At 54.7% G+C, this 24,985-nt stretch overlaps 8 protein-coding genes across 8 annotated transcripts; 3 read left to right on the forward strand and 5 right to left on the reverse strand.

Moving 5' to 3' along the window:
• Positions 1-48: 48 nt before the first annotated feature.
• EsH8_VIII_000483 (GMC oxidoreductase-domain-containing protein) lies at positions 49-2,411 on the reverse strand (the record flags this gene model as incomplete). Its single annotated transcript, XM_083269525.1, has 9 exons — positions 49-141; positions 201-862; positions 911-997; positions 1,055-1,268; positions 1,333-1,598; positions 1,648-1,777; positions 1,830-2,091; positions 2,148-2,184; positions 2,231-2,411. The coding sequence occupies 9 exons, from the start codon at positions 2,409-2,411 to the stop codon at positions 49-51; spliced, it is 1,932 nt and encodes a 643-aa protein (XP_083129293.1).
• Positions 2,412-3,934: 1,523 nt separating this feature from the next.
• Positions 3,935-5,097, forward strand: EsH8_VIII_000484 (uncharacterized protein; the record flags this gene model as incomplete). The annotated part of the gene is made up of 2 exons (XM_083269526.1): positions 3,935-4,229; positions 4,307-5,097. The coding sequence occupies 2 exons, from the start codon at positions 3,935-3,937 to the stop codon at positions 5,095-5,097; spliced, it is 1,086 nt and encodes a 361-aa protein (XP_083129294.1).
• Positions 5,098-5,929: 832 nt separating this feature from the next.
• On the forward strand, positions 5,930-6,988 carry EsH8_VIII_000485 (uncharacterized protein; the record flags this gene model as incomplete). The annotated part of the gene is made up of 1 exon (XM_083269527.1): positions 5,930-6,988. One exon carries the CDS (start codon positions 5,930-5,932, stop codon positions 6,986-6,988), a length of 1,059 nt encoding a protein of 352 aa, XP_083129295.1.
• Positions 6,989-7,211: 223 nt separating this feature from the next.
• Positions 7,212-8,099, reverse strand: EsH8_VIII_000486 (adaptin-ear-binding coat-associated family protein; the record flags this gene model as incomplete). The annotated part of the gene is made up of 1 exon (XM_083269528.1): positions 7,212-8,099. The coding sequence occupies one exon, from the start codon at positions 8,097-8,099 to the stop codon at positions 7,212-7,214; it is 888 nt and encodes a 295-aa protein (XP_083129296.1).
• An 820-nt stretch (positions 8,100-8,919) lies between these two features.
• EsH8_VIII_000487 (translation initiation factor eIF2B subunit alpha) lies at positions 8,920-10,190 on the forward strand (the record flags this gene model as incomplete). Its single annotated transcript, XM_083269529.1, has 4 exons — positions 8,920-8,941; positions 9,019-9,085; positions 9,151-10,006; positions 10,089-10,190. The coding sequence occupies 4 exons, from the start codon at positions 8,920-8,922 to the stop codon at positions 10,188-10,190; spliced, it is 1,047 nt and encodes a 348-aa protein (XP_083129297.1).
• Positions 10,191-11,618: 1,428 nt separating this feature from the next.
• EsH8_VIII_000488 (C-type lectin protein) lies at positions 11,619-15,245 on the reverse strand (the record flags this gene model as incomplete). The annotated part of the gene is made up of 13 exons (XM_083269530.1): positions 11,619-11,688; positions 11,742-11,823; positions 11,893-12,149; positions 12,202-12,707; positions 12,760-12,835; positions 12,890-13,583; positions 13,866-14,152; positions 14,204-14,225; positions 14,284-14,297; positions 14,352-14,466; positions 14,526-14,764; positions 14,823-14,941; positions 15,009-15,245. 13 exons carry the CDS (start codon positions 15,243-15,245, stop codon positions 11,619-11,621), a joined length of 2,718 nt encoding a protein of 905 aa, XP_083129298.1.
• Positions 15,246-18,474: 3,229 nt separating this feature from the next.
• On the reverse strand, positions 18,475-20,091 carry EsH8_VIII_000489 (uncharacterized protein; the record flags this gene model as incomplete). Its single annotated transcript, XM_083269531.1, has 2 exons — positions 18,475-19,649; positions 19,716-20,091. The coding sequence occupies 2 exons, from the start codon at positions 20,089-20,091 to the stop codon at positions 18,475-18,477; spliced, it is 1,551 nt and encodes a 516-aa protein (XP_083129299.1).
• Positions 20,092-21,964: 1,873 nt separating this feature from the next.
• On the reverse strand, positions 21,965-24,340 carry EsH8_VIII_000490 (transcription factor domain-containing protein; the record flags this gene model as incomplete). Its single annotated transcript, XM_083269532.1, has 1 exon — positions 21,965-24,340. The coding sequence occupies one exon, from the start codon at positions 24,338-24,340 to the stop codon at positions 21,965-21,967; it is 2,376 nt and encodes a 791-aa protein (XP_083129300.1).
• Positions 24,341-24,985: the final 645 nt, after the last annotated feature.

Below are 24,985 nucleotides of genomic sequence, written 5' to 3' on the forward strand. Positions count from 1 at the left end.
ATCGTCACTTTCACATCATGTTGCCCCCAGCTTAACCACAATGTGCATCTATCGAATGAGGCCGTGGTCAATGGGCCATTTCGGCTGGCCCAGCGGACACGCTTCCGGACCACTTGCGGCGTCTTTGATAATGTCTGCGGCCTAAATCCGGGATTAGCAAAAACCATCGACCACCCTGAAAGAAGCACACATCGGCTCACCTTTTCCGCCACAGCGTACACAGCAGCTTGTACATGCGCACCGGGGATCATGGGCATGATGCCCGCGTCGACAACCCGTAGGTTACACGTCCCGTACACCATCAACTTGGAATCCACGACTCCTCCCAGCGCCTTTGGCATCATGCTCGTAGTCCCACTTGGGTGGTACTCCGTGCCGACAAGCGGCTTCAGTGCTGCCATTAGCTCCCTTGCATCCGACGAGTTGAACCGCGCGTCCACGGCGGGTAGGAGAGTCTTCATCGCCTCAGTGCGCATGAGCTTCTGCACCATCTGCAGACCCAACCTGATTATTTTGCAATCCAATGGGTCGGCGCAGTACCGTGGGTCTACGGCGGGGCCGTCAAAGAAGGAGGACGATTTCGGGCGGACGGTGCCGCGGGAAAGGGGTTTCTGGCTAGCGATGGAGATTTGGCCCCAGGACGCGGCGAGGAGTTCGTAGGCTCCGACGTCGGCACGAGCTAGGTGAGAGAGAACAAGGCGCTTTTGCTTGTTGTACCCGAGTGTGACTGTAGACGGGGTGTCGAGGGGTAGGAAGTCGAAGGACGATTGGTTCTTGGCATGCTGCAGTAGAGATTTCCATTCGGGGTGCCAACGGAGGCTTGGGAAGGCGACAGTATTGATCAAGGGCGCCGTCAACGGACCTGATGAGTTAGCTTCTGGTTGCGTATTCTGTTATTATTTGGGCGTACCAGTATGGTTGACAAGAAATGTATTGAGGGCAGCTTCAAAAGCATCGCCATTCAGATCTCGAGATGTGAATATGGACGAGTTGGAGTCTGGAAGCCGGAGTCAGATACGCACCATATAGGGGCGAATGACTGATTTCAACTCACAGTCGAAGGGAAATTGGGCCATCGGATGATCCTGAAAGTTGTAACCAACTCCTGGTAGGTTAATCTGCACAGAGATATTCAATGACTCCAAAACTCGCTCAGGGCCGATACCCGAGACTTGCAAAAGTGTTGGAGACTGAATGGCGCCGGCGGCAAGTATTATCTCCCTGTTGGTTGTTGCTGTTCTGTTGATACCCAAAGGACCAGATGAGAACTGAAGACGCCAGTCAGTAACAAGTCCTGAAATAGAAGCCGACAAGGTGAGGCTGATGACTTACTTCAACCCCGATGATACGACGCTGGTGTCCTTGCCTGACCAAAGAACCGGGCAACCCCAAAATCAGCCGAGTCGCCATTTGTCCAGTAACGACATGCAGATTTGGGCGGGCAATCGCAGGGTCGAAGTAACCCGTTCTCGCATCGGACCGAGTCTGGTTTCTGGGAGACATGCTAGACGGGACGATCATAGCGCCCGTCGGGTCGCCCGTGTTAAGATCAGCCGCAATGGAGATGCCGATCTCTGACAACCCTTGAAGAACATGATCTGTGCTACGTTAGATCACTGAGTTCGCAACATATGGTAGCCGGCATACCCGATGAATTGTATAAATATTGAGGGTAGGCAACGTCAATTGGCCCGTCTGTTCCATGAAACGACATGTCCGGGTTGATGTTGAAGCGGTCTCGGACATTCTGGTCGACATTTGTCGTGTACGCCTCGACCTGCATCATGAATTAGCAAATCATTCGCCTGTCTGTGTCCAGCTCTCTTCACCTTCTTGAAGTATGGAAGGAGACTGTTCCATCCCCAACCCGGGTTCCCTAATTCCTCCCAGCCATCGAAGTCGGCAGCCGAGCCTCTGGTCCAGCACATTCCATTTGTAACTGAACCGCCGCCAATGACTCTTCCTTGGCTGATGCCGCGTGTCCTACCGTCAAGGAAGTTTTGAGGGGTGGTCACCACACTCTTTCCGTATGGGGATGCGGGCGAGAGACCAATGTAACCGGGCGTGATGACCTTATTCTCACGTCCGTCGCTAGCAAGAGAGTAAGCGAAAGCCAAGAACGGTGATGTTATAGAGGTTTCACTCACAGGTCTCCAGACTCAATCACGAGGACAGTTGCTGCAACTGGTCAATGTGGCTCAAGAGTTGGCCACGGGGGAGAGAGGCGTACTGTTAGAGTCCTCGCTCAGGCGATTCGCGACCACCAAACCGGACAGACCACCTCCAACGATGATATAGTCGTATTTTTCGCGGAGGTACTTGTCGATGGTTTGGTTCGTGATATGCAATGCGTTCGAGAATGGAAGGAGCACCCAATAAACGAAACAAAACAGTGCGAAGGAGGAATACATGCTGAGGAGAGTCGCCAATGCCGCTCTGGGACTAAATACAAACCTTTTAGCATGGGACAAAATAAATTCCCTCCAAGGTTTATTGATGTTTTATGACACTTGAAAAAGAACGTTTGAAAAGTGAATGAGTGTGAGAAGACCGAGGCCTTTGTGTGGGTTGCAATGACAGCGTCGGTAGAAGCCCACTGCTCACCGACGCCCATGTTTTAACGTACGGAGCTCGGTCTGCGAACTCTTATAACGACAGCTCTTGGGCACGTCTTCAACCTTTTTCGGATGTTCATATTAGCCCGTTGTATTTGTTCACGCAGATCCTCGAAATCACAGGGCCAGCAAGACAAGTGGTGTGAGATTGCATATGGGAAGGACTGGGGTGGGGCCCTCGCCAAACCACGGTATCACACTCTCAACCATTTCTTCGTCAATATTCATGTTAGTTGGAAACGCACTAGAAGGTTATCGGGTTCCATTTCGCAGCATTTTCTTCATTACACCATTTCAGGGCTGATTGTTTGTTTTGCCGTGAGACTTAACTTTCTTATTCGAGGTGCTACCCCTCCTTCATACCGAAGTTACATGGCTCGAGGATTGATGATTCTCATTTCCAATGATAAACGGGTATTTCTACTGTAAACCATTTGGTTCGCTGCTCGGGACGCTTCTGAGATCATGGGAATCGCTAGCAGGTCTTCGTGAGTATAGCAAACGTGGAGGCCAGCAAGTTTGGCTGTGCATCCGCATTCAAAATTGATTTGGCATTCCATAATTGGAATCGATTCCGGGTGGGTCGTCGCAGAAGCAAATATGCCCATTTGACTTTCGACCACGCGGTTCACATGGTACCTGTCTAGACGATATTTAGAGCCCGGAAGATACGCCATCGATACTAGAGGCACCGCTGAAGTGAAATAAAAGTATAGGCATGAGACCTGGGTCAGAGATTATTGATTCCCTATAAGTCGGACGCATGCGGCACAGAGCTGTGTGAGGCTCTCTCGTGAAGATAGTCATGCGGGGAACTTCAACTATAACACAGTATTCGGTCGACCTAACTGTCGGGTAATAAAGAATATGGCGTGAAATTGAAGCTTGAATAAAACCCATAGCCACAGTCATAAGCGCAGCTGGTTGAATGGAGGGCGACGATGACCAGTTGGTGATGTCCAGTTGACCGAGGTCACGGAGTAGGCGGGTCTCATTGGATAGAGTGAAGACCCGTTGTTGAAGTAAGCCTAAGAAATACCCAATAATCAAAATTTTAAGTGGAAGTGTTGGCTATCATATAATGCAGGTATTCTTCAGGAACTACTCTAAGAATGGGGTAGAAGAGTCGTCTAAGGCCGCTGACGAAAGACACTCCCCGTTGACCGAAGGTGAGCGAAGACGGGCCCACTCTCACTCCTCAAGCCAATAGGAAGACATGATAAATAATCCGACCTCTCTTTCGTTGATTCATCCAGTGACGCAACACCCGTCTCCCTCCTTTCCATCTCAGCTTGCCATGATCGCAATCAGTTGAGAAAATGAATACACTAGGACGTGCACTTGTGAGAAGAAATGAAGTCTTTCGCCGAGGGATGGCGGGCCCTCACCGCCTCCTCCACCTCGCGCCCCCCTTCCTCCTCGACGACTACGTCCCCCGATACATGACGATGTCCTCCATCGATGAATCCAAAAAAAGATCCAAGGCATACGCCCATCTTTCCAACTGCAATCTCTGCCCGCGATTGTGCGGGGTCAACCGTTTCGAGACCACGGGAATGTGCATGATTGGTGATAACACCAAGGTCAACGTGATTGCGCCGCATTTTGGTGAAGGTCTAGAGCACTCGCCCCATCACATACCTCCTCTCTTGGAGTTCATGCAAGGGCTGACATACTGACCGCGTTCTCAGAACCCTGTGTCCAGGGACACAATGGCAGTGGCGCCGTATTCTTCTCGGGCTGCAATCTCCGATGCGTCTTCTGCCAAAACCATGATATCGCCCACCAGCGCAACGGCCAGGATCTGACGCCCGAAGAGCTGGGAGAATGGTACATGAGACTGCAGCAGGTTGGCCGCGTCCACAACATCAATCTCATCACCCCGGAGCACGTTGTACCCCAGGTCGTCCTGAGCATCCTGCATGCGAAAGACCTAGGTCTGAGGGTGCCCATCATCTACAACACGTCCAGCTTTGATTCAGCGGCCTCGCTGGAGCTTCTGGATGGCTTGGTAGACATCTACCTACCGGATTTCAAAGTTTGGGAGCCGAGCACGTCAAAGCGCCTGCTCAAGGCGGACGACTACGCGGCCACGGCGCGCGAGAGCATCAAGGCAATGCACAACCAGGTCGGTGACCTGTGCTTTACCGGGGACGGCATCGCCAAGAAGGGCCTCCTTGTGCGACACCTGGTCATGCCTGGGAAAGAAGCAGAGGGGCAACGGATCATGCAGTTCTTGGCCGAGGAAGTCTCCAGAGACTGCTTTGTCAACATCATGGAACAGTATCACCCAGACGCCCACGTTGGCAAGCCGAAGAGGCGCACCAAATCCAGGGCCGAGAAACAGAGCGATGAGGTTCGGTACAACGAGATCAACCGGGCTGTATCGGGAGACGAGGTTTCCTCGGTCCGGAAGGCTGCGGAAGCGGCTGGTCTGTGGCGGTTTTGTGATCCTCCCAGGCATGAGGGCTTCAACATTTGAAATACTATCCCTTGATTCAATACCAAGACACTGGTGCAAGTTTCTGCACCTGTCAAAGGGGCGTTGTGCCAAGTTGGTGGCACAGTCCTAAATGGCTACACTAGCTGCAGACGCATCGCAATCCGGAGCCGAGTCACCTAAGCATGGGGGGTTCGTTCGGATGGTACCATCGACACCATTGAAATTTACGGCGAACACAGGTACGTAAAGGATGTAATAATTCCGTTATCGGTTGCTTTATTTTCGTCATCATGCTCTATTGTCGTCCAATTCTCAGTTAAACACCCATATCCACATTTGTGTTTCAGCAACTCTCCTAAGCAGCTCAATGTGCCCTTGGTTCGTGTTTGGAAAGTATTGAGCTGACGAAGCCATGGATAAAGACGCTCGTTCCATATTACATGAGCCATCAGCCGATGCAAGATGCTGCGGGCGCCTAACCGGCTTGGTTTATTCAATGCGAAGGCTCATATTGTCTGCCGAGGCACTGATCACGCCAGAGCTCCAGCTACAAAGTCGGCATGTTTGCTTTCCCCTCAGGACGCCTCTTCCTCCTCAAGAAGCCCGACTAATTCCAGCTTGCCCTTTGGTCGCCGCAGCTTTATCCCCTCGTGTCTGATGAAAGCTTTCTAGTCTCACTTATGGAGATGCCGAGGCGACGTAACCCCAGACTTTCTATGGCCCCGAAGACTGCCTTTGTCTGAGTCGATCTGGTTTGGATACAGTGGGAATTAAATCCGGTTGTTGGACGTCTATATCTGAATTCGATCGAACCAGCTTTCCATCGGATGTCCTGCCAGCATTGCCTCTTCACCCTTCACTGCCCTTCATCATGGACCAGTACGTTGAAGCACCATCCTTTGTCCCTCCAGCTGTACACAGCCAAGATGCGATGACTACAGCTTCGGAAGATTCGACCTCGAGCCAACCTACTTGCCAGTCCTACCATCAACAACCAGATGTGCTTTACTCTGGTGCACAGGCGTCGCCTCTTAAACCCTCCTTGAAATTAGGATGTATAAATCCCAGAGGGAGCATGGCCCCGACGGCCAAGCATAGCCCAGCGTGGTCAGCCTTCGCTTCGCCTCAATCGTTCGAGCAGCTCTACACCGAGATGGCCTACTTGACGGCGTCCCTGAAGAATCAAGGTGACCGAGAGGTCGAGCTCATGAGGAAACTGTCGATTCTGCAAGAGAAGGTCGACAGCGGCCTGCCGGCCGACGAGCGACGCAGGTCGCGCAAGAAGATGGCATTGCTCAGGAGCAAGATCATCGAGGCCACGGCACAAAAGAAAGCCATCCTCTTGAGGCTTGGAGACATATACGTGGAGCTCCAGAGCCGAGAGACATGGATGCAGATACAGAGCGAGCTCTACGAACGGAGACACTCCTGGTGGCACACGGGCTCGCCCGGCGCCGGCTACGCCACGACGCCCTCGGACGCGACGTCCATGATCCCAACGCCGCTGGACGCGGCCTCGCCCGTCTTCATTCCCTTGGGATGCTACCAGGTCTACAACTATTGGGAGCCTATGTCATCTTGCTTCGAGCCCCGGGAGTATGCCACAGAGAATATCCTACCCCCCGAGCCGTGGACCGACTACAGCGAGATTTTAGGCACAGCCGCGAACGATTTGGGAAACCATGGTTTGCGGTTCGAGTACGAGGACCAGGGTTCGCCATACGACGACTGCAATGAGGACAGGCGCCACTCTCTGGGGATGAATCTTCATTTCACAAAGCGCGGCAGGCGAGCGAGCCTGCCGTCTCTGAGGTGTCTTTGGCCGGGGCTGCGAGAATCATGTGGATCGTCGTTGAAGGATGAGGATCCTCAAAGGCCTCTCGAGGACGTGGAACAGGCGGTCTCAGACGGAAGTCACGCGCTTGTATAATGTTTCTTCCATGGTGTGCTCATTTGGTGGCGCAGGTACGGCAACCGCAGCAAACGGCATAGGGAATCTCTTTTTTTCACTGAACCCATTGGCAATTGGCCTCTGATCTCCTCATATCACTCTTGAACCTTTTTCTGGTTTCTCGACCATATCTTCCCCTGTGCATTGAGTGAAGTCAGGGTTCTTCTCTCCGAATCGAACTCCTCCTGAGCCGTAGCACCCCCTATGCAAATTCTCCAAACTGACCGTCGTCGAATCCCAGATCCTGCGCCGATTTCCTCTTCTCCCTGTTCTTCTCGCGAAGATTCGACGCGCTCGGTGGCGGGGGCAAGAAGCTGAGGCCGCCGCCGCCGCCGTTACTGCTCTTGGGCGCACCCGGCGGGGGCGGTAACGAAAAGGCCTGAAGCCCGGCCCCCGAGCCCGCTGCCCCGGCCGTCGCGTCGGACTCGGGCCTCGACCGGCGGCCGATTTTGGACCCCCCAAAGTTGATGGTGATTGTCTCGCCCTCCTTGAGGCTGTAGTCCTTGAGCTTCTCCTCCTCGGCGCGCTTGCTGTTCTCCGCCGCCTGCTTCACCTGGCTCGCATCCAGCAAGCCCAGGCTCTTCTGCGCCTCCTGCAGCGCAACGCCAAAGTCAAATGCCTCGCTGCGCTCCTCAAAGCCGAGCCCAAGCACCGCCTTCCTCCCCTGGCCGTCCTGCACCCTCACGGCGAAGAAGCGGGACGAGTCCAGCACGGGCTCGACGGCCGAGATGGACGTGTAGGGCGCCGCGGCGAACAACTGGCCGTTGGAGGGGTCCTCGAGGACGATGTCGACCTTGATATGGTTTTCTTTGGAGGTGATGCCCGCGGGTGCACCGGGGGCAACAGGGATGACGGCGCTGCCGACGCCGACGGGTGTCGGGGTGGGCTGCGCGGTGGTCTCCCAGGCCGTCTCGAGGACGCGGAGGCGCGCTGTGAAGATTTGGCGGTCGGTCCAGCCGGCGGCGCTGTAGCCCTTGTTCGAGGTCAGGGGAGGGATGTTGTAGACATGAGCTCCGGGAGCGATGAAGAGGATGCGCTGGATGGCATCGGCGGGGAGGGCGGCGCCGGTTGTGGGATCGGTGGACTCCATTGCTCTTTTCTTTTGCTACTCTTTTGATCGATCAGGGAGAGGTTCGTCAAGGTGGGGTAGAGCTGCGACTGGCGTGTCGGTTGTGAAGAAAAGACAAAGGCGTCATAACGAGGCAGAGAGAGGGAGGGAGGGAGGGAATTGAGTGAATTGCTTGTTTGCTCAGGGGGGGAGATGAAGGCTTACAAGGACGGGAGCTTGATTAGCTGGGTTTGGGTGGTGTCAGTGTTTCGGGTGTGGAGGGGACCCCGCTGTCGGTAGTGGGATGGCTTGGGTGAAGATACAGGGTGGTGAGACCGCTATTTTGTGGTTTGGAGAGGCCCTGGAATCAGAGATGGACGAGAGGGACAGATAGCCGGGTACTTGATTCCTCAAGGGCTGCCGATTGTGATATCAGGTAGCCCCGTATTGGGGCCGGCCGGGCCAGGGTTCATGCTCCCCTCCCGAGCCTTGATTAGATTGGAGCAAAACTACCCCGCCAAATCAGAGCATCCGATCCCGCCCACCGGGTGCACCCACGCACGGCAAGCTCCATCCCGTCCCTGTGAATTGAGTCACTGGCCTCCCAAAATTTCCCTGAGCTCCAAACACCAACCCCCACTATCACGACCACCGATATTTCAATCGCAGCAATCGTCACCCCGCAAGACGACACCCCGCAAGCCGACTGTGTCCTTGCTCTGCCGTCTTCTGACCTCTCATTGAACCCATCTCTGCGCTTTTCGTGACCCCTCTCTGCCGCCTCCAGCGTAGGAGTCGCATCTTGCGCAGCAGCAGCGCCCTTTGCCCATCTTCCAAAAGCGAAACCTTCTCCGACATCGTCATGGCTACCGGTGACGTTGCGCGTACGTTTACACTCTCTTCCCGACACTGGTCGCTTTGCTTTGAAAAATAAGGAGCTAACGGAAGCGTCTTGGCGCAGCAGCCAGCGAAAGCAAGGCTTCGGCCGACCTCCCCGTCCGCAACAAGAACACCACTGATGACTTCGAGTAATATACCGCCCAGCGCCCTTCAACCCAAAGGCCTCACCGCTAACACGCTCTCCTCCTCGCAGCATCGTCTCAACATACCTCCACCTCCTCGAAGACCCCGACCTGACAAAACCCGTCGCCGCGATCGAGGCCCTCATCTCCCTGCTCAACGCCTCGGGCACCACAACCGTCTACGAGACCCTCGACCTCGTCAAGCGCCACTCCAACACCCTCCACGCCTCCGTCAACAACCCCGTGCCCCTCCAGGCCGGCACCGACCTCTTCCTGCAGTACCTAGTCTCCTCGCTTAAGCAGCAAGAAGGCTCCTCTGTCGTTGCCTCAAACCCGCACCAGTCCTTCGACGCGGTCCGTACCCACCTCCTCCGCAACGGCCGTCTCTTCGCCTCCCGCGCCATCGCCGCCCGCGACTACATCGCCGACGCCGGCTGGCGCTTCGTACGCGACGGCAAGGTCGTCCTCACTCACGGCGCTTCCCGCGCCGTCTCCACCCTTCTCTTCCGTGCCGCGGACCAGTCCGGCGACGCCGGCGTGCGCTTCAAGGTCGTCTACGTCCGCGACGAGCACCGCCCCGCCGAGTCCGACCGCGTCGTCAAGGAGCTGCGCGACAAGGGGATCCCCGTCGCCGAGATCGCCGAGCCCGCCGTCGCCCACGTCCTGGGCCTGCTGAGGCAGGTACACATGGTCTTTGTCGGCGCCGAGGCCGTCACCCAGAACGGCGGCATCATCTCGCGCATGGGCACCTACCAGATCGCGAAGCTGGCCAAGGAGGCCGGGCTCCCCTTCTACGTCGCCGCCGAGTCGCACAAGTTTGTGCGCAAGTTCCCGCTCGACCAGCGGGACTTGGGCTTCCAGCAGCACGTGCTGGATTTCCGGACCGACGGCGCGAGCGAGCAGCCCGAGGATGCCGTGGATTACACTGTAAGTCTTTGCAAGGGAAGGGGGAGGGGGTTGTTCCCTTCCGTTACATGAGCCCTCATCAGCTGACAATATTTGACTGTAGCCTCCCGATTTGATCTCGAACCTCGTGACGGAGAACGGCGTCAAGCTGCCCAGCTACGTATTTGAGCAGCTTCTCGACATCTATGGTAGCTTGAACGGTTGAGAGACCTCAAAAAACATGCATGTCCGGCTCCTCGAAGACTCCAACCGAGTCTCGGGGATGGGAAAAGAGGAATGGAGTGAAGAGGGCGACATCTGCGCTCAAGCGCTCAAGCGGACGCCTGGGAGGGAGGGGGAAGCACCGCCTCGGTAGGAAGCCGGCCGCATTGTGGAGACGAGAACCGGGCAGCCGGGGCTTACGGAAGTGGTGGCGTGGCCGGCGTTTCCGGAGCCCGCCGGACCGGAAGCGCAAGCTCGCGGCTACGAACGGCTGAAGACTTGGTGTGGAAAGTAGCGGGGGGAGGGGTGGTGTCGGTGGACGAGGTACGCGTAGAGTACTTGTTGCCGTGGCTGGGCTGCATTGTACGGAGACACCCTGCTTTTTTTTTTTTGCTGTGATCATCCCACACACTGACCGGAACTGGCAAGAAGGAAAGAAAATTGCCTGCTGAATAGACATTGTAAAGATCAGCCTGGTGCTGTCCACAAATTAACCGTGGGTCCATTCCATTCGGGGATTTTATTCTATTCTATCTTATTTTTGGTTCGAGCCACGTCCTTGGGTCAAACACCAACGAAGAGGGGAGAGGGGAAGAAAACCACCACTTCGACCCGATTCCTGCGTCTCCAGGCGTCCGGGGACGAGAAAATGAAAAACACGACGATGACGAGAACACACCGTGCCCCTCCTTCCCTCCCCCCCTCCTACCTTGTATATGTACTTCATCTTACCCCACATCAGCGGGAACCCCCACGAACACTTGACGTCACCAATATAAGCAGGCGAAGCCGTGTGACCATCACAATTAGTGTGCGCCCGACGAGAGGGGGGGAGGGTGCCCGGCGGAGGGGAGCTCCTTCGCGTACAGATTGGTTGGTTTCGCTTTTTACGCCGGAGTGTGTGTGTGTGTGTTCTGGAAGGGGCCACAAAAGCACAAACAGCAAGAAAAAGAAAGGAAAGAAGAAGTCATCTCACGCAGCCAGCGAAAAGGGAGTGAGCATCGACTAAGCGAAAGTGAGTCTTGATTTGGAAGTTACCCGCTCAAGACGGCGGGAAGCGCCGTGCTGGCAAGAAGTTGATGTTGTTGGTGTTACAGAATACCCCCCACAGTCCAAATCGTATAGAAGCCAAGAAGTGAAAGGAAGCTCTCGCAAAAGGAGACGCACAAACGTTGAAACAAGTAGCAAAAATTCGTCATCATAAACCATTTCGGTCCCTCGCGTTTCCCACATTCGCTCTCTCGGAGCCAATAGTCAATAACTAGCATCTTCAACTAGCACTCCTGCTTTTTGTAGCCAACGTGATGGTGAGAATCGAGTTGAGTCGTTCTCTGGACTGAGCCAATTGTTGAAATATGAGGACCAGGTCTGCTTAAAAGATTAAAGTCGATAAAATTACAGCAGTCGAGGGTCATGGCGTGAAAGCGTGCACCTAGTTGATATCCCTCACAATTCTGGCTCCAACCCAGGCGAAGGGATAGTTGCGCTGGTACCAGTTGACACTGCAGTTTGTCAGCAGCTATTACGCAGGATGTTACGACAAGAGTGGACCTACAATGACCGTCTTCCGGCGACCCGTGGGTGCGTAGACCAGGAACCTCCGAGAACAATGTTGTGCTTGCCATCGAAGAAGTCGGCTGCATTCATTCCAAAGTCAGTTGTCAAAGATTCGCACATGTGTCTTGGTAGTATTAGTGAGATCCCACCTGTGTATTGGGGGTACAGAGGCATGGGCTCGAAGCCTTCATGCGGAGCAAGGGGCGAGCTGGTCCATTCCCAGACGCCACCAAGCTCGCCTTGTCCCGCAAGACGGCTGCCGTTCGCCGTCACGGGGACCGGGTGCCAATGCTGGAATCCAACGTTGGCACCATCGAGGTCTGCGAAGAGCTGCGATCGAGTCTTCTCAGCCTCGAGAGAGGCTGCCTTTGGTGGCGTCTCCTCGACTCCGTCATTCGAAAGGTGCCTTTGACACGTTAATGTAACGAAACAACCCCATCCGACGTTGCTTTGCTTACCCATTCACTGCTGGAACCGTTCTTCCAAGTGTGCGTTCAGCCTCCATCTTCTTCAAGCTGTGAACATATGTGTAGATGCTTCGGGCCTCTTCGAATTTCGGAATCCGACCGCCCATCCACGCAGCACAGCCAGAGAGCTCATCGTAGGAGGCGAAAATAGGCCAGTCCAAGGCATACTTCAGCGGTACCAGACCGTAAACTGTGCGGACAGCTATGCCTTCGAGGAACGACTCGGGGAGAGTACTCTCCCCGTTGTGGTGACCATTCACTTGACCGTTGGTTACGCCATTAGTATGGCCATTGACATGGCCATTTGTCTGCCCATTGGCGTTCCCGTTGGCGTTCCTGTTGGTGTGCCCGTTGGTGTGCCCGTTAGGATGCCCATTGGTGAGATGTACTTGACCGTTGGCATCAACATTTCCCTTGGATTCAGACTCTGCAGCATGAACGTCTGCCCATGACGCAGGGACCTTGTGGATGTGGTTTTCAAACATGTATTTTGCGTACTTTTCAAATTAGCATATGCTCTACTTTCTCCAGAGAGGGCTTCTTGGTTACCTCTTCGTTTGTAATGGGTCTTCCCTTGGCCTGGAATGCACGGACCTCGGTCTTTCTTGAAGGCCTCTCGTTATCCCTAATCAAATTAGTTTCTATTTTTCACGTATAAACCAATGGCGTCTACACTTACCACCCAAAATATCCGTCAACGCCGGCGTTCAGATCAGGCTCGTCCATGCCGATCGTGATGGACTGGGCTGGAACATCGTGCCACTCATTGGGAACTCTTGAATGGCGAGCCTTGTCCGCTAGGCGCTTGAAGTCTGGCCGCTCGACTTCAGGTGGTGGTAGCGTCTTGTCACTCTGGAGCATCATGTAAAGCAGAGTCTCCATGTGCATGATCTCATGTTCGAACCCTACCCAGATTCCTTGAGCAACAGATCTGGGGATCTTGTGGATCCCACTCTTGTACTGATCCTGGAGTCTCGACCGGACACGCTGTTGATATGCGAGGATCTGTTCAACAGAAGGCCATTCGTCAGGGATTTCGGAATGAGAGTGGCACTTCTCCGGGTTGTCGACATCAGGGTCAATGCCTCTCTCAAACATCGATTGGAAGTGTGCTGGCTCGGTGGGAGGCTTCTTGGTTGTCTTGGTCAACTGGATATCGAGGAAGCCCGGGATGTGGCCCAGGTAGAAGATGCAGGCATTGCGAAGTTTGATTGGCTTGTCCAGTAATTCTTCCCTAGGAAGCATTTGTTGCGTGACAGTATCCCAAGCCGTCCACAATGCTTTCCAGTCGTCCAGGGAAGGGCAAGGTGTGGAAGCGTAAAGGTCGGGGAGGAGACTGAAAGGCATTTTTCTCTTCGAAATCATGTGAAGTCCTGCATACAAGTCAGTCGTTGGAAAAGGAACTGGACACCCATCATGTTGTGAGCGGTATCCCCCAAATATAGTCTTGGAGATCCAGTCATATGATCACCTCGGGACCAGTTGTATCCGATGTCTTACGATCCAACACTGCACATCAACTATTTGGGCAATTGGCTCCACGTCGCCAGTCAAACGCGGGGGAGGCTTATGCCATGCAGAACATGTCCCGTAAGGGTGGGCCACCATCGGCTCTAGTTCCCTGATGTTGTACACAAAGGAGTTGGTCCACTCACCATGTTCATTGCCCTTGGTCCAGCAGGCAGTCTCGATCAAGCCAGCCATATTCCACAGGTTCTCGGCTCCCTTTTGGGAGTACTTTAGGCTTTGTTCCACCTGAATGCGCTCGTGTTGCTTCACGAGAGTTCCCATAACATATGTGTCTCGGACGGGCGAGTAAAAGGCCTGATGGCGTCCGCCTTCATCGTCATACACATACTCGCCAATGACCTCCCAGTCCTTAAGTTTGAAGGCCTCTTCTCCAAGGATCTCATTGGCATTGGCGAGGCCGTTGAGGATGAATCTGGGTCGAGATCAGTTGAGTTCATTAGCTTGGAATATCATTGTCGCTTACTCGTGGGTGACTCCTTTCTTGTCTGCATTTGTAATTGTTAGCTGGCTGCGCCATCAAGCATCACTTTGTGGAGCAAATACCGTTATATGCGTGGCTGTAGGTCCAATTAGTCAAGTTAAACGTTCACACGACAGCATCCAATACTTACTAGACTTTGGCTGGGTCGCTGCATCTGTCCAACCCAATCAGCATAGTATCCGACTGCGTAAGAACATCGCTGAAGTGCTTGAGGAAGCCAGCCGCATCGTAGCGTTCAAAGTTTCCTGTATAATTCCGTTAGAAACTGTCCCAAGAAGAGCGACGCCAACCCGGATTCACGAACCAATGCTTGAGCCCAAGCTCAAGATGCACTTTGTTCGAGCCAGATTCGCTGACTGCTTGAGCCATTCCCGCCCATCGTCGTAGGTGCCCCAAAGACCGTGGCATCTGACATGATGGAACTCGGGCACTTGTGCCAAGGTGCGCTCCAGTTCCTTCCGCGACAGGTCAAGTGCGTAGTAGTCGATGTTCTTGCCGGCGTTCTCAAATGCTTGTAACAGCAGACAAACTTTGCGAAGGTTGCTTTAAGAAAGGTTAGAATCATCCCAGGCGAGTCAACATTCAGTAGAAAACCACAGACCCACTTCCCAGCTCAATGACCATTGACTCCGATGGGATGTTCTGCGCGATCTCCGCCGAGCTTTTCTCGAGGACTTTGATCTCGTTGTTGGTCAGGTAGTACTCGTCTAGATATGTAATCTGAAGAAGTGTTAGTGGCGATCACGCAAGATGTGGCTGAACTGATGAGACTCGTGCAAGCGCGTACATCCTCGAACAGCTGCAGGCCCCGTTCATTGTAGAGAAGCAGGGTTGGCAGCCTCCGGGGTCCGTTTGTGGGGTTCCACATGGAAATGATGTCGTCCTTCAAGTTTGTTTCAACCGCAACACGTTGAATGTCGATGATGTCAAGTCCATGTCTGGCGGCCGGCTGCAGTGCCTGCTGTTTGGCCGTCTTGAAGTCAGCGCGAGGAAAACTGTCCTCGGAGACAGCAATGGAGCCCATCGTGACAGGTACTTTGGGATTTGCAGAAGACAAGCGCTTGAGAGTTTGAATACGGATCTGGTACAAGTGAATGGAACAAAGGTCAATGTTATACGAGGAAGGTCGAAAGTAGCATGTGCAAAGCAACGTGTGTCCAGGACGAGACGAATAGAAGGGTACCTATGGTTTATAGCCACCACGACAAAGGTACCTGGGTCTCCCAGGCCGGCGGAGGCGCCGGCAAAGCATGCGGCGATACCTGTTGGTGTTGCCATGCTAGCAATAGGGCTGGTCAGAGACGTGTACCGTAGTGGATTGTCAGACAATGGGATGAGTGACTCGAGCGGGCCGTGGTTTGCCTTGCTGGTCTGCTGTGCAGCGACCTGAATGGAGCTGAGACGCATTTCGGGGACATTGGCAGCCAGATGGAGCAGGTGTACGCATGGGGTACTGACCGGTCGAGGGAAACGCCCACCACGGGAGTGCTGAGTTCGGAAGTACACTAGAGGTAACCCGGCACCGTGGGCCTCGTGCCAGTCACTATAATTCCTTTTGTCATAACGTGCAGATAGGAGAGGAGTGTGACAGCCTCATCCTGGACAGAGAGTGGGAGAGGGTTTGCAGTTGAACAAATCAGCGGACGTCATCTGAGGCGTATCCCACGCCCCACCGGGGGGGCAGCCACGCTATCATTGCCAGAGCTTAACACACGGATCACCGGATTCGACATAGTAGTCGTACCTGGAATGTTGGAAGCGGCCGTTGCTGCGCCCTTCCGCGCGGGAGGGGGTAAGCTCATTGAAGGCCTTGAAAATGTAGCGACTGCTCAAACGTCCGAAATAGCCAAGGAGAAGCATGTCTAAAATCCTTGCGAGGTTCAGAAGCGACAATCACCAAGCGTGTCAGGTAAGTTGCCAGGAATACCGGGTACAAACACATCAGTAGGCCGTAACCATGACTGCATCGTCACGGCCTAGAGAACGAACCCCATAAAGACTCTGCAGAGTTTTCCACGTCCCGACTCAAGAGACGCATGACGTTCAGAACGTGACAGCAGGCACGGCCCAATGTTTGGCATGTCGAGATTCTTTGAAGTCACCAAGTTCAACGACGCAGCTTTGTAAGGCGGGAAATGGCAAAGCTGACTGCAGAGTTAGGCTGCTTGCCAGCTAAGCTGGACCACTTAGCTTGCCATAGCTTGTGGTGTAGCTCCCCGCCAGGAGCTAGTCAGCTCGCAGGGAGTGGGTGCGGAATGATGTCCAAGAGAAGATGCGCCTGATAGTCTAGGCTTCGAGATCGGCGAAAAGGCTGCATCCCCCGGCCCAATTTAGCTGCAGGCGTCCTTGAACCTTGCGGGGTTGAGGCCGAGCAACAGGGTGCGACAGCAAGGACTTTCCAAGCATTTCTAGGACGGGATCTTGGTGAACCTCAGCCCACTGGATGACCAATACCTCGGACACGGCGGGTCATTGTGCGTGTGGGTGAGAGTATGTCGACGTCATGTATTTCTCTGATGGGGCATCAGAGCAAAGGCATTGCTGCGCCGAGGCAATATTCTCAATGGTGAACCCGCCAACAAAGATTCCACACGAGGGCGGGGTAAGCCAGGCACCGATCCAATTGAGTTACCACCAGGGCATGTCGATTGGCCAAGGAGCCGTTGCAGCCCGCGGTTATGACAATGCTATGCTGCGAGGCGGAAGTCAGGGTATCGAAAAGGCAGCTCCATGGGTGCCAGAGCGCGATTTACGCATGACATGATGCTCGGGTGCAGGGAAGTTTTCGCGTCAATGTTACCATCATGCCAAACCCTGGTAGACTTTTTGCTCGAAACAGACAACGGAGGATTTTTTGCATTGCCGTATTTTCCGACAACGGCTGGAATTACTACACGTAGACATCGGAGATATTGACGCTCAGATCCCTAAAATGACATGTGGTGGTAATTGGCTGTCACTCGCCGCGAGCTGGCCAGCTGGCCGGGATGTCGGTGTGCATCGGAGGATGCTCAAAGTGGGTCCCGGTATCTTCGGTAAGGCTCGGTCAAGACGGGGTGAGCAAACCCGGCATGTATTGATAATGGTCCTTGGTAGACCGCCAGGTTTGCACGGGGCGGCAACCTCTAGTTCGCGGGTGGCCATCTGAATCACTTGTTCCTTGCATAAGCCCACAGGCGGGAGAGTTCCCGTGACCTGAGGCCTGGCCATCCCTCCCAAAGGCGCGAGCTTGATCCCCCAGCCTGATAAGCTTATCAGTTGTCTCTGAAGATCACTCGGCCGGTTTGAGAACGGCAAGGTAACCAGTCCGAAGTGGGCGCCGGGGCTAATTTTCGGCTTGTCGGGGATAGATAAGAACTGGTCCGCATCCGACAGCTGGGCTTTAGAGGCCCGCCACGATGCCTTCGCCGTCGCCGTCAGCCGTTCTCGTACTCGTTCCCGTTATTTGGAAGCTCCAAAGTACAGAACTACTGCTGCTGAGTTAGTACGACAGGGAGTATCAAGCCGCCGGCAGAATGACTCACAAGTGGGTATGTTTGCGCAGCATACTCTAGAGTTATTGATAATCACAGGTAAACACTGTTCATTTTGCATCCGACCCGAAGAAACATGTGGGACCGTAAGGCAGCTGGTCGGCACCGTCCCCGGCACTGTCTGAGCCGTGTCTTAATCAGGACTGATGGAAGGAAGGCACGATTTGCAAAGGACTTGCCGGGATGGCACCGGGAAGGAAAAACCACCACTAGCGATGAACAACCTTTTGGGAGGCAGTCACAACCGTCGCCCTTTGTACATCTCCTGGATGGCCAGATCATCGGCTTTCTGCCGTGTTTTCGAAGATGGATATAATCATCAAATGGCGTTTTGACGTCAAGTATGAATCTATCCCACCCGAAGACCAACCAACACTCGGCACCTAGAGCGAAGCGAAGCCTCCGGGTGTCTACATGAGTTTTGTTTTCTCATCCGGGCCAGCCGACGAACTTCACGCCTTCCACGATCCTTGGCGAGGCGCGGCCACAACCAAAGCAATCAACGTCCGGTCGTTGGACAATGGACACAATTTTTTGAGTCAATATATGTTGTCTTTCCATAACTGATGCCCTACGGCATACAAAAGGTATCGCCGAAATCACTATGCCTTCAATCAATATCCATGGATATAACCCTGACTACCAAACCGGTCCAAACTCCACCCAATGCAAATTCATCAATCATCCGAATCATCCACAATCCCAGACTGTCTAAGGCGTCTAAGAAGCATTCTTTGGCTTCCAGTTCTTCAACCACTTGCCCATGATCTCCACTTCCTTTTCGACGACCTCGGCGTTCTCCTCGTGGTTGCTGAGGTCAAAGTCCGGGATATGATTTCCCCCCTTCACCACGAAGCGGGGAGCCTTTTCGGTGCTCTTGGACGGCCCTCCAGGACGGTAATCAGAGCTCATCGTCGCAGACCTCCAGGGATCGAACTCGCCGTCGCAGAAAAGGACGTTCTCGAAGGTGGCGTCCCATCCGCCCGTCCAGCCATTGAACATGGCCGCAGTAAACCCTTCCGAGATGGCCGGCTTGTAGCCAAAGGTTTGGGGGAAGCTGAGGTCGCACTGGCGCTGGCGATGCTCTGGTCGCACGTGCGATGATACAATATTGCTGCCGTCCGACTTTGGCGGTCCGACATGCCACCAGCCAAAGGGCTCGTTGCACAGCTGCCAGAGCCAACTGCGGTGGGTACCCAAGTCATTCGGTTGGTTGTATTCCTCCACGTCGGCGTTCCAAGCACATGTTCCTTTGTAGCACGTCTCGTTGTAGCTGTATTGCATCCAGCTCGTGTACCCTTCCCACGCGGACTTCAACCCAACGCCCGACTTCTCGGCGCCCTTGACAACTTTGCCGTCGTTGGCACTCGTTTCGATCCAGTCACAGAACCTGTAGACCTTGGTCTCGTTTCTAGCCCATTCGATGAGGGGCTGGTACAGATAGTACGCAAAGTCGCCATTATCTTCGAGCGTTTCCAGGCCGAATTCCTTCTTCATCGCGGCGACCTCTTGCGCAGTACCGTTGTCTAGCACGGCATCCACTTGCTTGATGACGAGTTTGACGTCGGCCGAGCAGTTCCGCGGCAGGGCCTGCTCGATGGGGGTGAAGAACTGCCAAAAGTCTTCAATGGCCTCGACGACGGCAGAACTGGCATGGTAGGCGGCAAAGGTGCCGGGGGCAATGACCGAGGTCCACGCCGCGAGAGCGCCGGGATAGCTGCCACCAATCAATACCCAAGGAGACCTGTCTGCGTTGCCGCCGTGCGTCGTGTCAAACGGCAGCTCGACGGTTTCGGCAAAGTAAGTGTTGTCGTAAATTGCTTGTGGTACAGTAAGGTACTGCAGTGTGTCGGCAGTCGAAGTCTTGAAGGGGAAAGATTCGCCGTAATAACGGTCTTTGCGAGTTGACTGTTAGTTCTAGGCGCTTCATCAAGGCACGTGTACAACGCGGCTAAACTCACGCTCAAATAGAATGATTGCTCCCTGATAGGTCTCGGCATACAGGTTTGTCAATGTCCCATTATCCAGGTAGCCGGTCAAAGTGCTGGCATCTCCCTCGCCACTGTTCATCATGAAAACAGGGTAGCCTGGGCCACCCCAGTGCTCGGCATTCCACCAATAACGCTGCTTGAAGGTGCCCTTGGACGGGTTCGTGTGGTCGAGCAACTGGTCGAATGTGCTATTACCCAAGACCTCTGGGTTAGAGTGACTGCGAGGCTTGAGACCTCCGATCTTCTGGAAAGGAGATGGCCTTGGCATCTGCATGTTGTGGTTCGAAGCCATGGCCAACGCGGTGGCTGCGAGAGCCGCCGCGGAGACAGCAAGCGATGCCTTCATTATGTTGTTGACACACAAGAGATGGGCTTAAAGAAGGAAGCTCGTCAACCGCAAGAGTGACTCAAGGATGCCTCGGTTTCTTGAAGGGGTTCCCAATGGCGAATGATATTTTACAAAGCCGGCATTATCAAGCGCAACATCCCTCATCATATACTGCCCGCCTCCTAAACCGTCACCACGAGCCTTGAAGAGCTATTCCTTCAGCGACAGGGACGTAGGAGCACTCAGCCTCAACCTCCTGCAAAAACAGCGCGCGAAGGAGTATGGCCCTAGTCAAAGCCTCCGAGCTAGCCTATTGACGGACCCTTGGGCTGACAGGCAGTCTGCCTGACAACTGGCCAACCGCCAACATGGCTGTTTAGTCTTGGCTAGCGCCGGCCAGCAAGGACAGGAGTTGAGGGAAACCTGCAGTACCGGGGGGAGACGTCCTGTTCGCGGCTCGGTTAACAAAAGCCACGAGTGGCAGGGAATCCATGATTCAGCCAGCGGCCCCCCCCTGATAGAGCCAAAGAGGTTTTTTTGATGGGGTGAGCGTTGGCCGGGGGTGCAAGAGAGGCAGGGGGACACTCCAGCCTTCGAGGGATCGCGCTAACAAGGTAAGCTTATTGCGCTCGGTCCTGGGAACCCCGGCTTGCGAGTTGGCGGTTTTTGCAGTAGGCGACCAAGTTCACTGCCGCAAAGCTCTTGCTGGGCGTGTTTATTTGGGCTTGTTTACTGCCCCTCCCCGGTCTTCAGCCCTGGGGCCTCGCTCCTCTTCTTCTCCACCCGGACCAACTAGTGTGTGGCCGTGCTTGCTGTAAGCGCTTGCTGCTGCTGCTTCTGTTTAGGCGGCTGGCGCTGACCGACTTTGTTTCTATTCTGGGAACTTCTTTATTTTAATCAACTTGAACGACGGCAAGGTTTCTAGATCTGAGGCTTTCCCAACCTTTCTCCAATCTTTTCAAAAAGAAGAAGAGAAAAATTGGTCGCTTGTGTTGTCCTCGGAGCTGCCGCCGGCCAATGCTGCAACCCAGCCCAACACAACCCCGCGCCGCGCCGCGCCGGTTCCGAATGTCATCCGCTTCGGTCCCCGGGCACCTTACGGGGCGGAACCCCTCCGCGCAAGGCTGACTTGGGGATTTAGCGTGACAACACGGACGACATGATGGGAATATGGCATCCGCAAATTTGCGAATCTGTGCAACGCAGAGGGATGCAGTGCCTGCCTGCCTCACGTTTCCCCCGGGAGAGAAAGGGGCTAGCCACAGCCGCCTTCGAATAGTTCATTCGCCCTGGAGCCGGTACTTCCCGTCACCACGCCGTGGAGGGGGGGGGGGGGGGGGTTTGAAAATATAAAAAGACTCGCAAGCACGCTAACGAGCTCGGAAAGACAACATTCCAGAGACCCAAGACATTGTTCAAATACCGAAACATTCAGATCCCGAAATGCTGATCTTTTTCACGTGACTGCGGCCAACGAGCGGAGCCACGAGGAAGCCACGAGGCTTGAGTGTGAGAAGGCGGATGTAGCCTCTTGGCAAACCCCCTTGCACACGCAAAGTTGAACACCACATGAATTTCCAGGCACCCCTCCTTTTTCATGCTGGATTTTTAGGCAAACGATACGGTCCTTGCTCATCAATATGGTGCCAAAGGGCACCCGGTTGTATTCAATCCGTCTCGTAGTGACTAGACCAGGCCGGCCTCTCCCGGTTATCAGGTATTAAAAGGCAGGGTTGGTCTGTAGCTTCGTGGCAAATAGTCGAAAGAAAATAGCACCCTCATGGTCCCACCCAGATGTCGCACGACTGCACGTTCGCGCCTATACGATTCCACCAGCTCCGCCGTCATCCATCTGCTAATATACGCCGGAACTCGTCGACGCTCGCTCGGCTCACGTATAGCCGTCACTGAGCTGGCGCAAATCGTTGCCGCTAGACATCTGCGTATAGAATGGTGGCTTGAGCATATCCCAATCCCCGATGCTGGGCTCGCATACCATCCCCCCAGTGCTAAACTCTTGGATATCCTCGAGCATATTGCCCAGCCGCTGGCCTTGGTTTTGCTGTACGTACGAATCGATGCTGGCGGTTTCCGCGCCGACTCCCGTCATCATGACCTCGTTGGCCACGGTTTTTGGGGTCGTCGGGAAGCCCTGCGTCGGGGATTGATGCGGCATCGCCTCTAAGCCAGCTTGCTGGTTGAACGAGCCGGCATTGATGGCGGTGAAAGAAGACGCTTGGCGAGACTCCCTTCTACTGTCTAGGCCATTCGTGCTGATGTTTGAGTACTCGGGGCCCAAAGAAGAGCTCCTCTCCAGGGTGCTGGCGCGCGATCCATCGGAGCCGTCGTAAGGCGTCGGCCGATCCTCGTCCATGATGATGCCGTTGCTGGTGATCTTGTCGGCCTTGACCCTCCATTCTTCAAGCCCGCCGCCGCCCCCGCTCAACCGAATGCTCAACGGCCCGTCTGAATTTTTCCTCGGTCCTCGATGGGTGTAGTCGAAAAAAACCTTGGCGAAGTACTGGTCCATGTCCCTGAAATACGTGACGTAGTTGGAGGCCATGCCGAAGTAAGGGGAAACCTTGCTCAGGGCCTGGAAGGCGACGCCCGTGTTTCCCGTCTGTGTGATATCAGATATTGTTCCTGAAGCCCGCTCTTGGATCTCTTCTTCGCTAACCATGTGATTCGCGGTGTCCATGTGTGGATAGTGCCGTGCGTATATTCCGACAAAGGCGGCTTGCCAGATCGCAAAGATGACCAACGAGGAGTGAGGGAGTTTGTCTCGACACGTCGAGATGAGGTCAGTGATCTCTCTTCCGGCCTTGAAGACCTGCTCTGCACTCCGCTCCCAGAAACAATCAGGAACAACAGCAGGGTCAAAGACGGGTTCGTCCAGGGGGCCAACGGGCTGCTGGCATTTCAAGGCGATAAAGGGGATGTATTCGCGGTGCAGCATGATACGGCAGAGAGCGCCGAGCATGTGCAGGGACACGTACATGCTGTTGTCGTGCTTCCAGAAGTTTGAGCTGGACCACGTGAATTCTTCTGGCAGGTGTGCATAAAATTCTTCCACCTTCCTGTTCAGTTGGAAAAAAGTCGATTCCCCTTCCCACGGCGGATGTACCTCCGTATGGCGACCGCCTGCAAAACTGTACTTCGTGATGTCCCCCCAAAAGTCGGCCAGTTGTACGAATCGGCTGAGGACGCTGTCATCGATGGGTTGGTCCATCTCTTGTTCCAATTGTCGCAGAAACCCGGTGTAAACCACGCGGCCAAGATCAAAGGCTTGTTCGGTGCAGGGCAGCTGAATCTGCAAGTCCTCGGATCGAACCATGGAAACTCGGTCGGACCCGCAGGACAAAAGTCGATCGAGTATCAGGCAGCTGAACATGGTGCGTCGTCTGATCTCCTGGTCCTTCCACTTATCCGAGGGTACCTGCGCCGATTTATGGAATCGGGGAGACGGGACCAACGTCTTCCTTCCACGCGAGGGCTTGTCGCCGAACCCCAGCTTCAAGCCTTGAGCCATGCGTATGGCTACACCAACGTACATCCATGCAGCCAGACCGCCGTTGGGCTGGCTCCATTTATACAAGCCAAGCATAAGGAAAGCCTGGACGCGAACGACGGTGGCCGAGGTCAAGGCCGATTCCAGGTGTCCCAGTGCTTTCGTGAGGGCGTTCGCAAAGTACTCGGATGCCATTGAAGGTTCCGGCCTAGGCAGGGCACCACGGGATTTCGGGCCCGCCACCTTGTCGTATGTTATATGCGCAACATATTTGACTAGCTCGGGCTGAAATCTCGCTGTGAGGGCCAAAATGCCTAAGAGGACCAGGTTCGTCTCCGCCGTCGGCTTCTTTGCATCCTTGTCGTGGATGATACCTTTGAGGGTCGGGAGATGTAGAAAAGGGAGCTCGGTGGCAAAGTGCAGCTTATAGATGTCGAAAAGTTGATGCCACAAGTCTACAGTGAGGTATGGTGCCGCGAGCACCTCCTGGGCATATACGGTGCCTGTACGACCATCGGAGTAGGCGGCATCCTCGAGCTTCTTGACGCGTTTTCGGTCATGGCCGGCGTCCCTTTCCTGCTTTGGTGCCGTTTGTGGCTCTGGTCGCTTGGCTGGTAAAAGCGTGGGGTCCGGGAATTCACACTTGTGGCCTGCCTTGATGCATGTGTCGCAAGGCGATCCAGTGTTGTCATTGTCGCATTTGATCTTGGACCTTCTACACCTTAGGCACGCTATGCTGGACCTCATCGGAGGCCGCATGGCTCTCGAGGGCCTCTTGGAGCTCGAGCCGCCCGCTAACACGGGCTTCGACTCGTCATCGTCGGGCACGGCAGAAATGCTGGACCTAGCCCCGGCGCCGGCCGGAAGTTGCCTATCCGGGGGCTCCGCTACAGCGGCGAGCACGGAAATGCTCTCCGAGGGCGAGAATATTTCTTGAAATCTCCTCCTTGGCGTAGTGTGATTTGAGGACGCTGTCTGGGCGTCATCAGACTCCGATGAGGGAGAGAGTATGGACTGAATGCGGAGTTGGGAAGAAATTGTGCCGGTTCGGGCCTGCTATAGACCCGCGAAGCCAGTGGGTGGTGGCGGACGGTCGAGGGCGGAGGCCTGGACGAGACGGACTCGGTGCACCAAAAACCACTGAGCTCCCCTCCTGGAAAACCCGCACGGGTACAGGATGGCGTGTGCTCGTGGAGAAGCAGCTTTGAGGGCAAGGACTGCAGGAACTGCAAAAGTCGGACGACTATGACCAAGATCTGTCGAGGCAGGGCTATAAAAAAATTTAAGGGCACACCTCAAGTGACACGGATAAGCAGGCAGTGGTTGTTGACGGCCTGCAACCGACGGGTGTTTGCTTCGAGTAACACACAAGACACCTGCAATGAGCCGGGTAACTCTTGGTCG

Source organism: Colletotrichum jinshuiense, chromosome 8 (assembly GCF_051148585.1).
Source record: "Colletotrichum jinshuiense chromosome 8, complete sequence".
Classification (NCBI taxonomy): domain Eukaryota; kingdom Fungi; phylum Ascomycota; class Sordariomycetes; order Glomerellales; family Glomerellaceae; genus Colletotrichum; species Colletotrichum jinshuiense.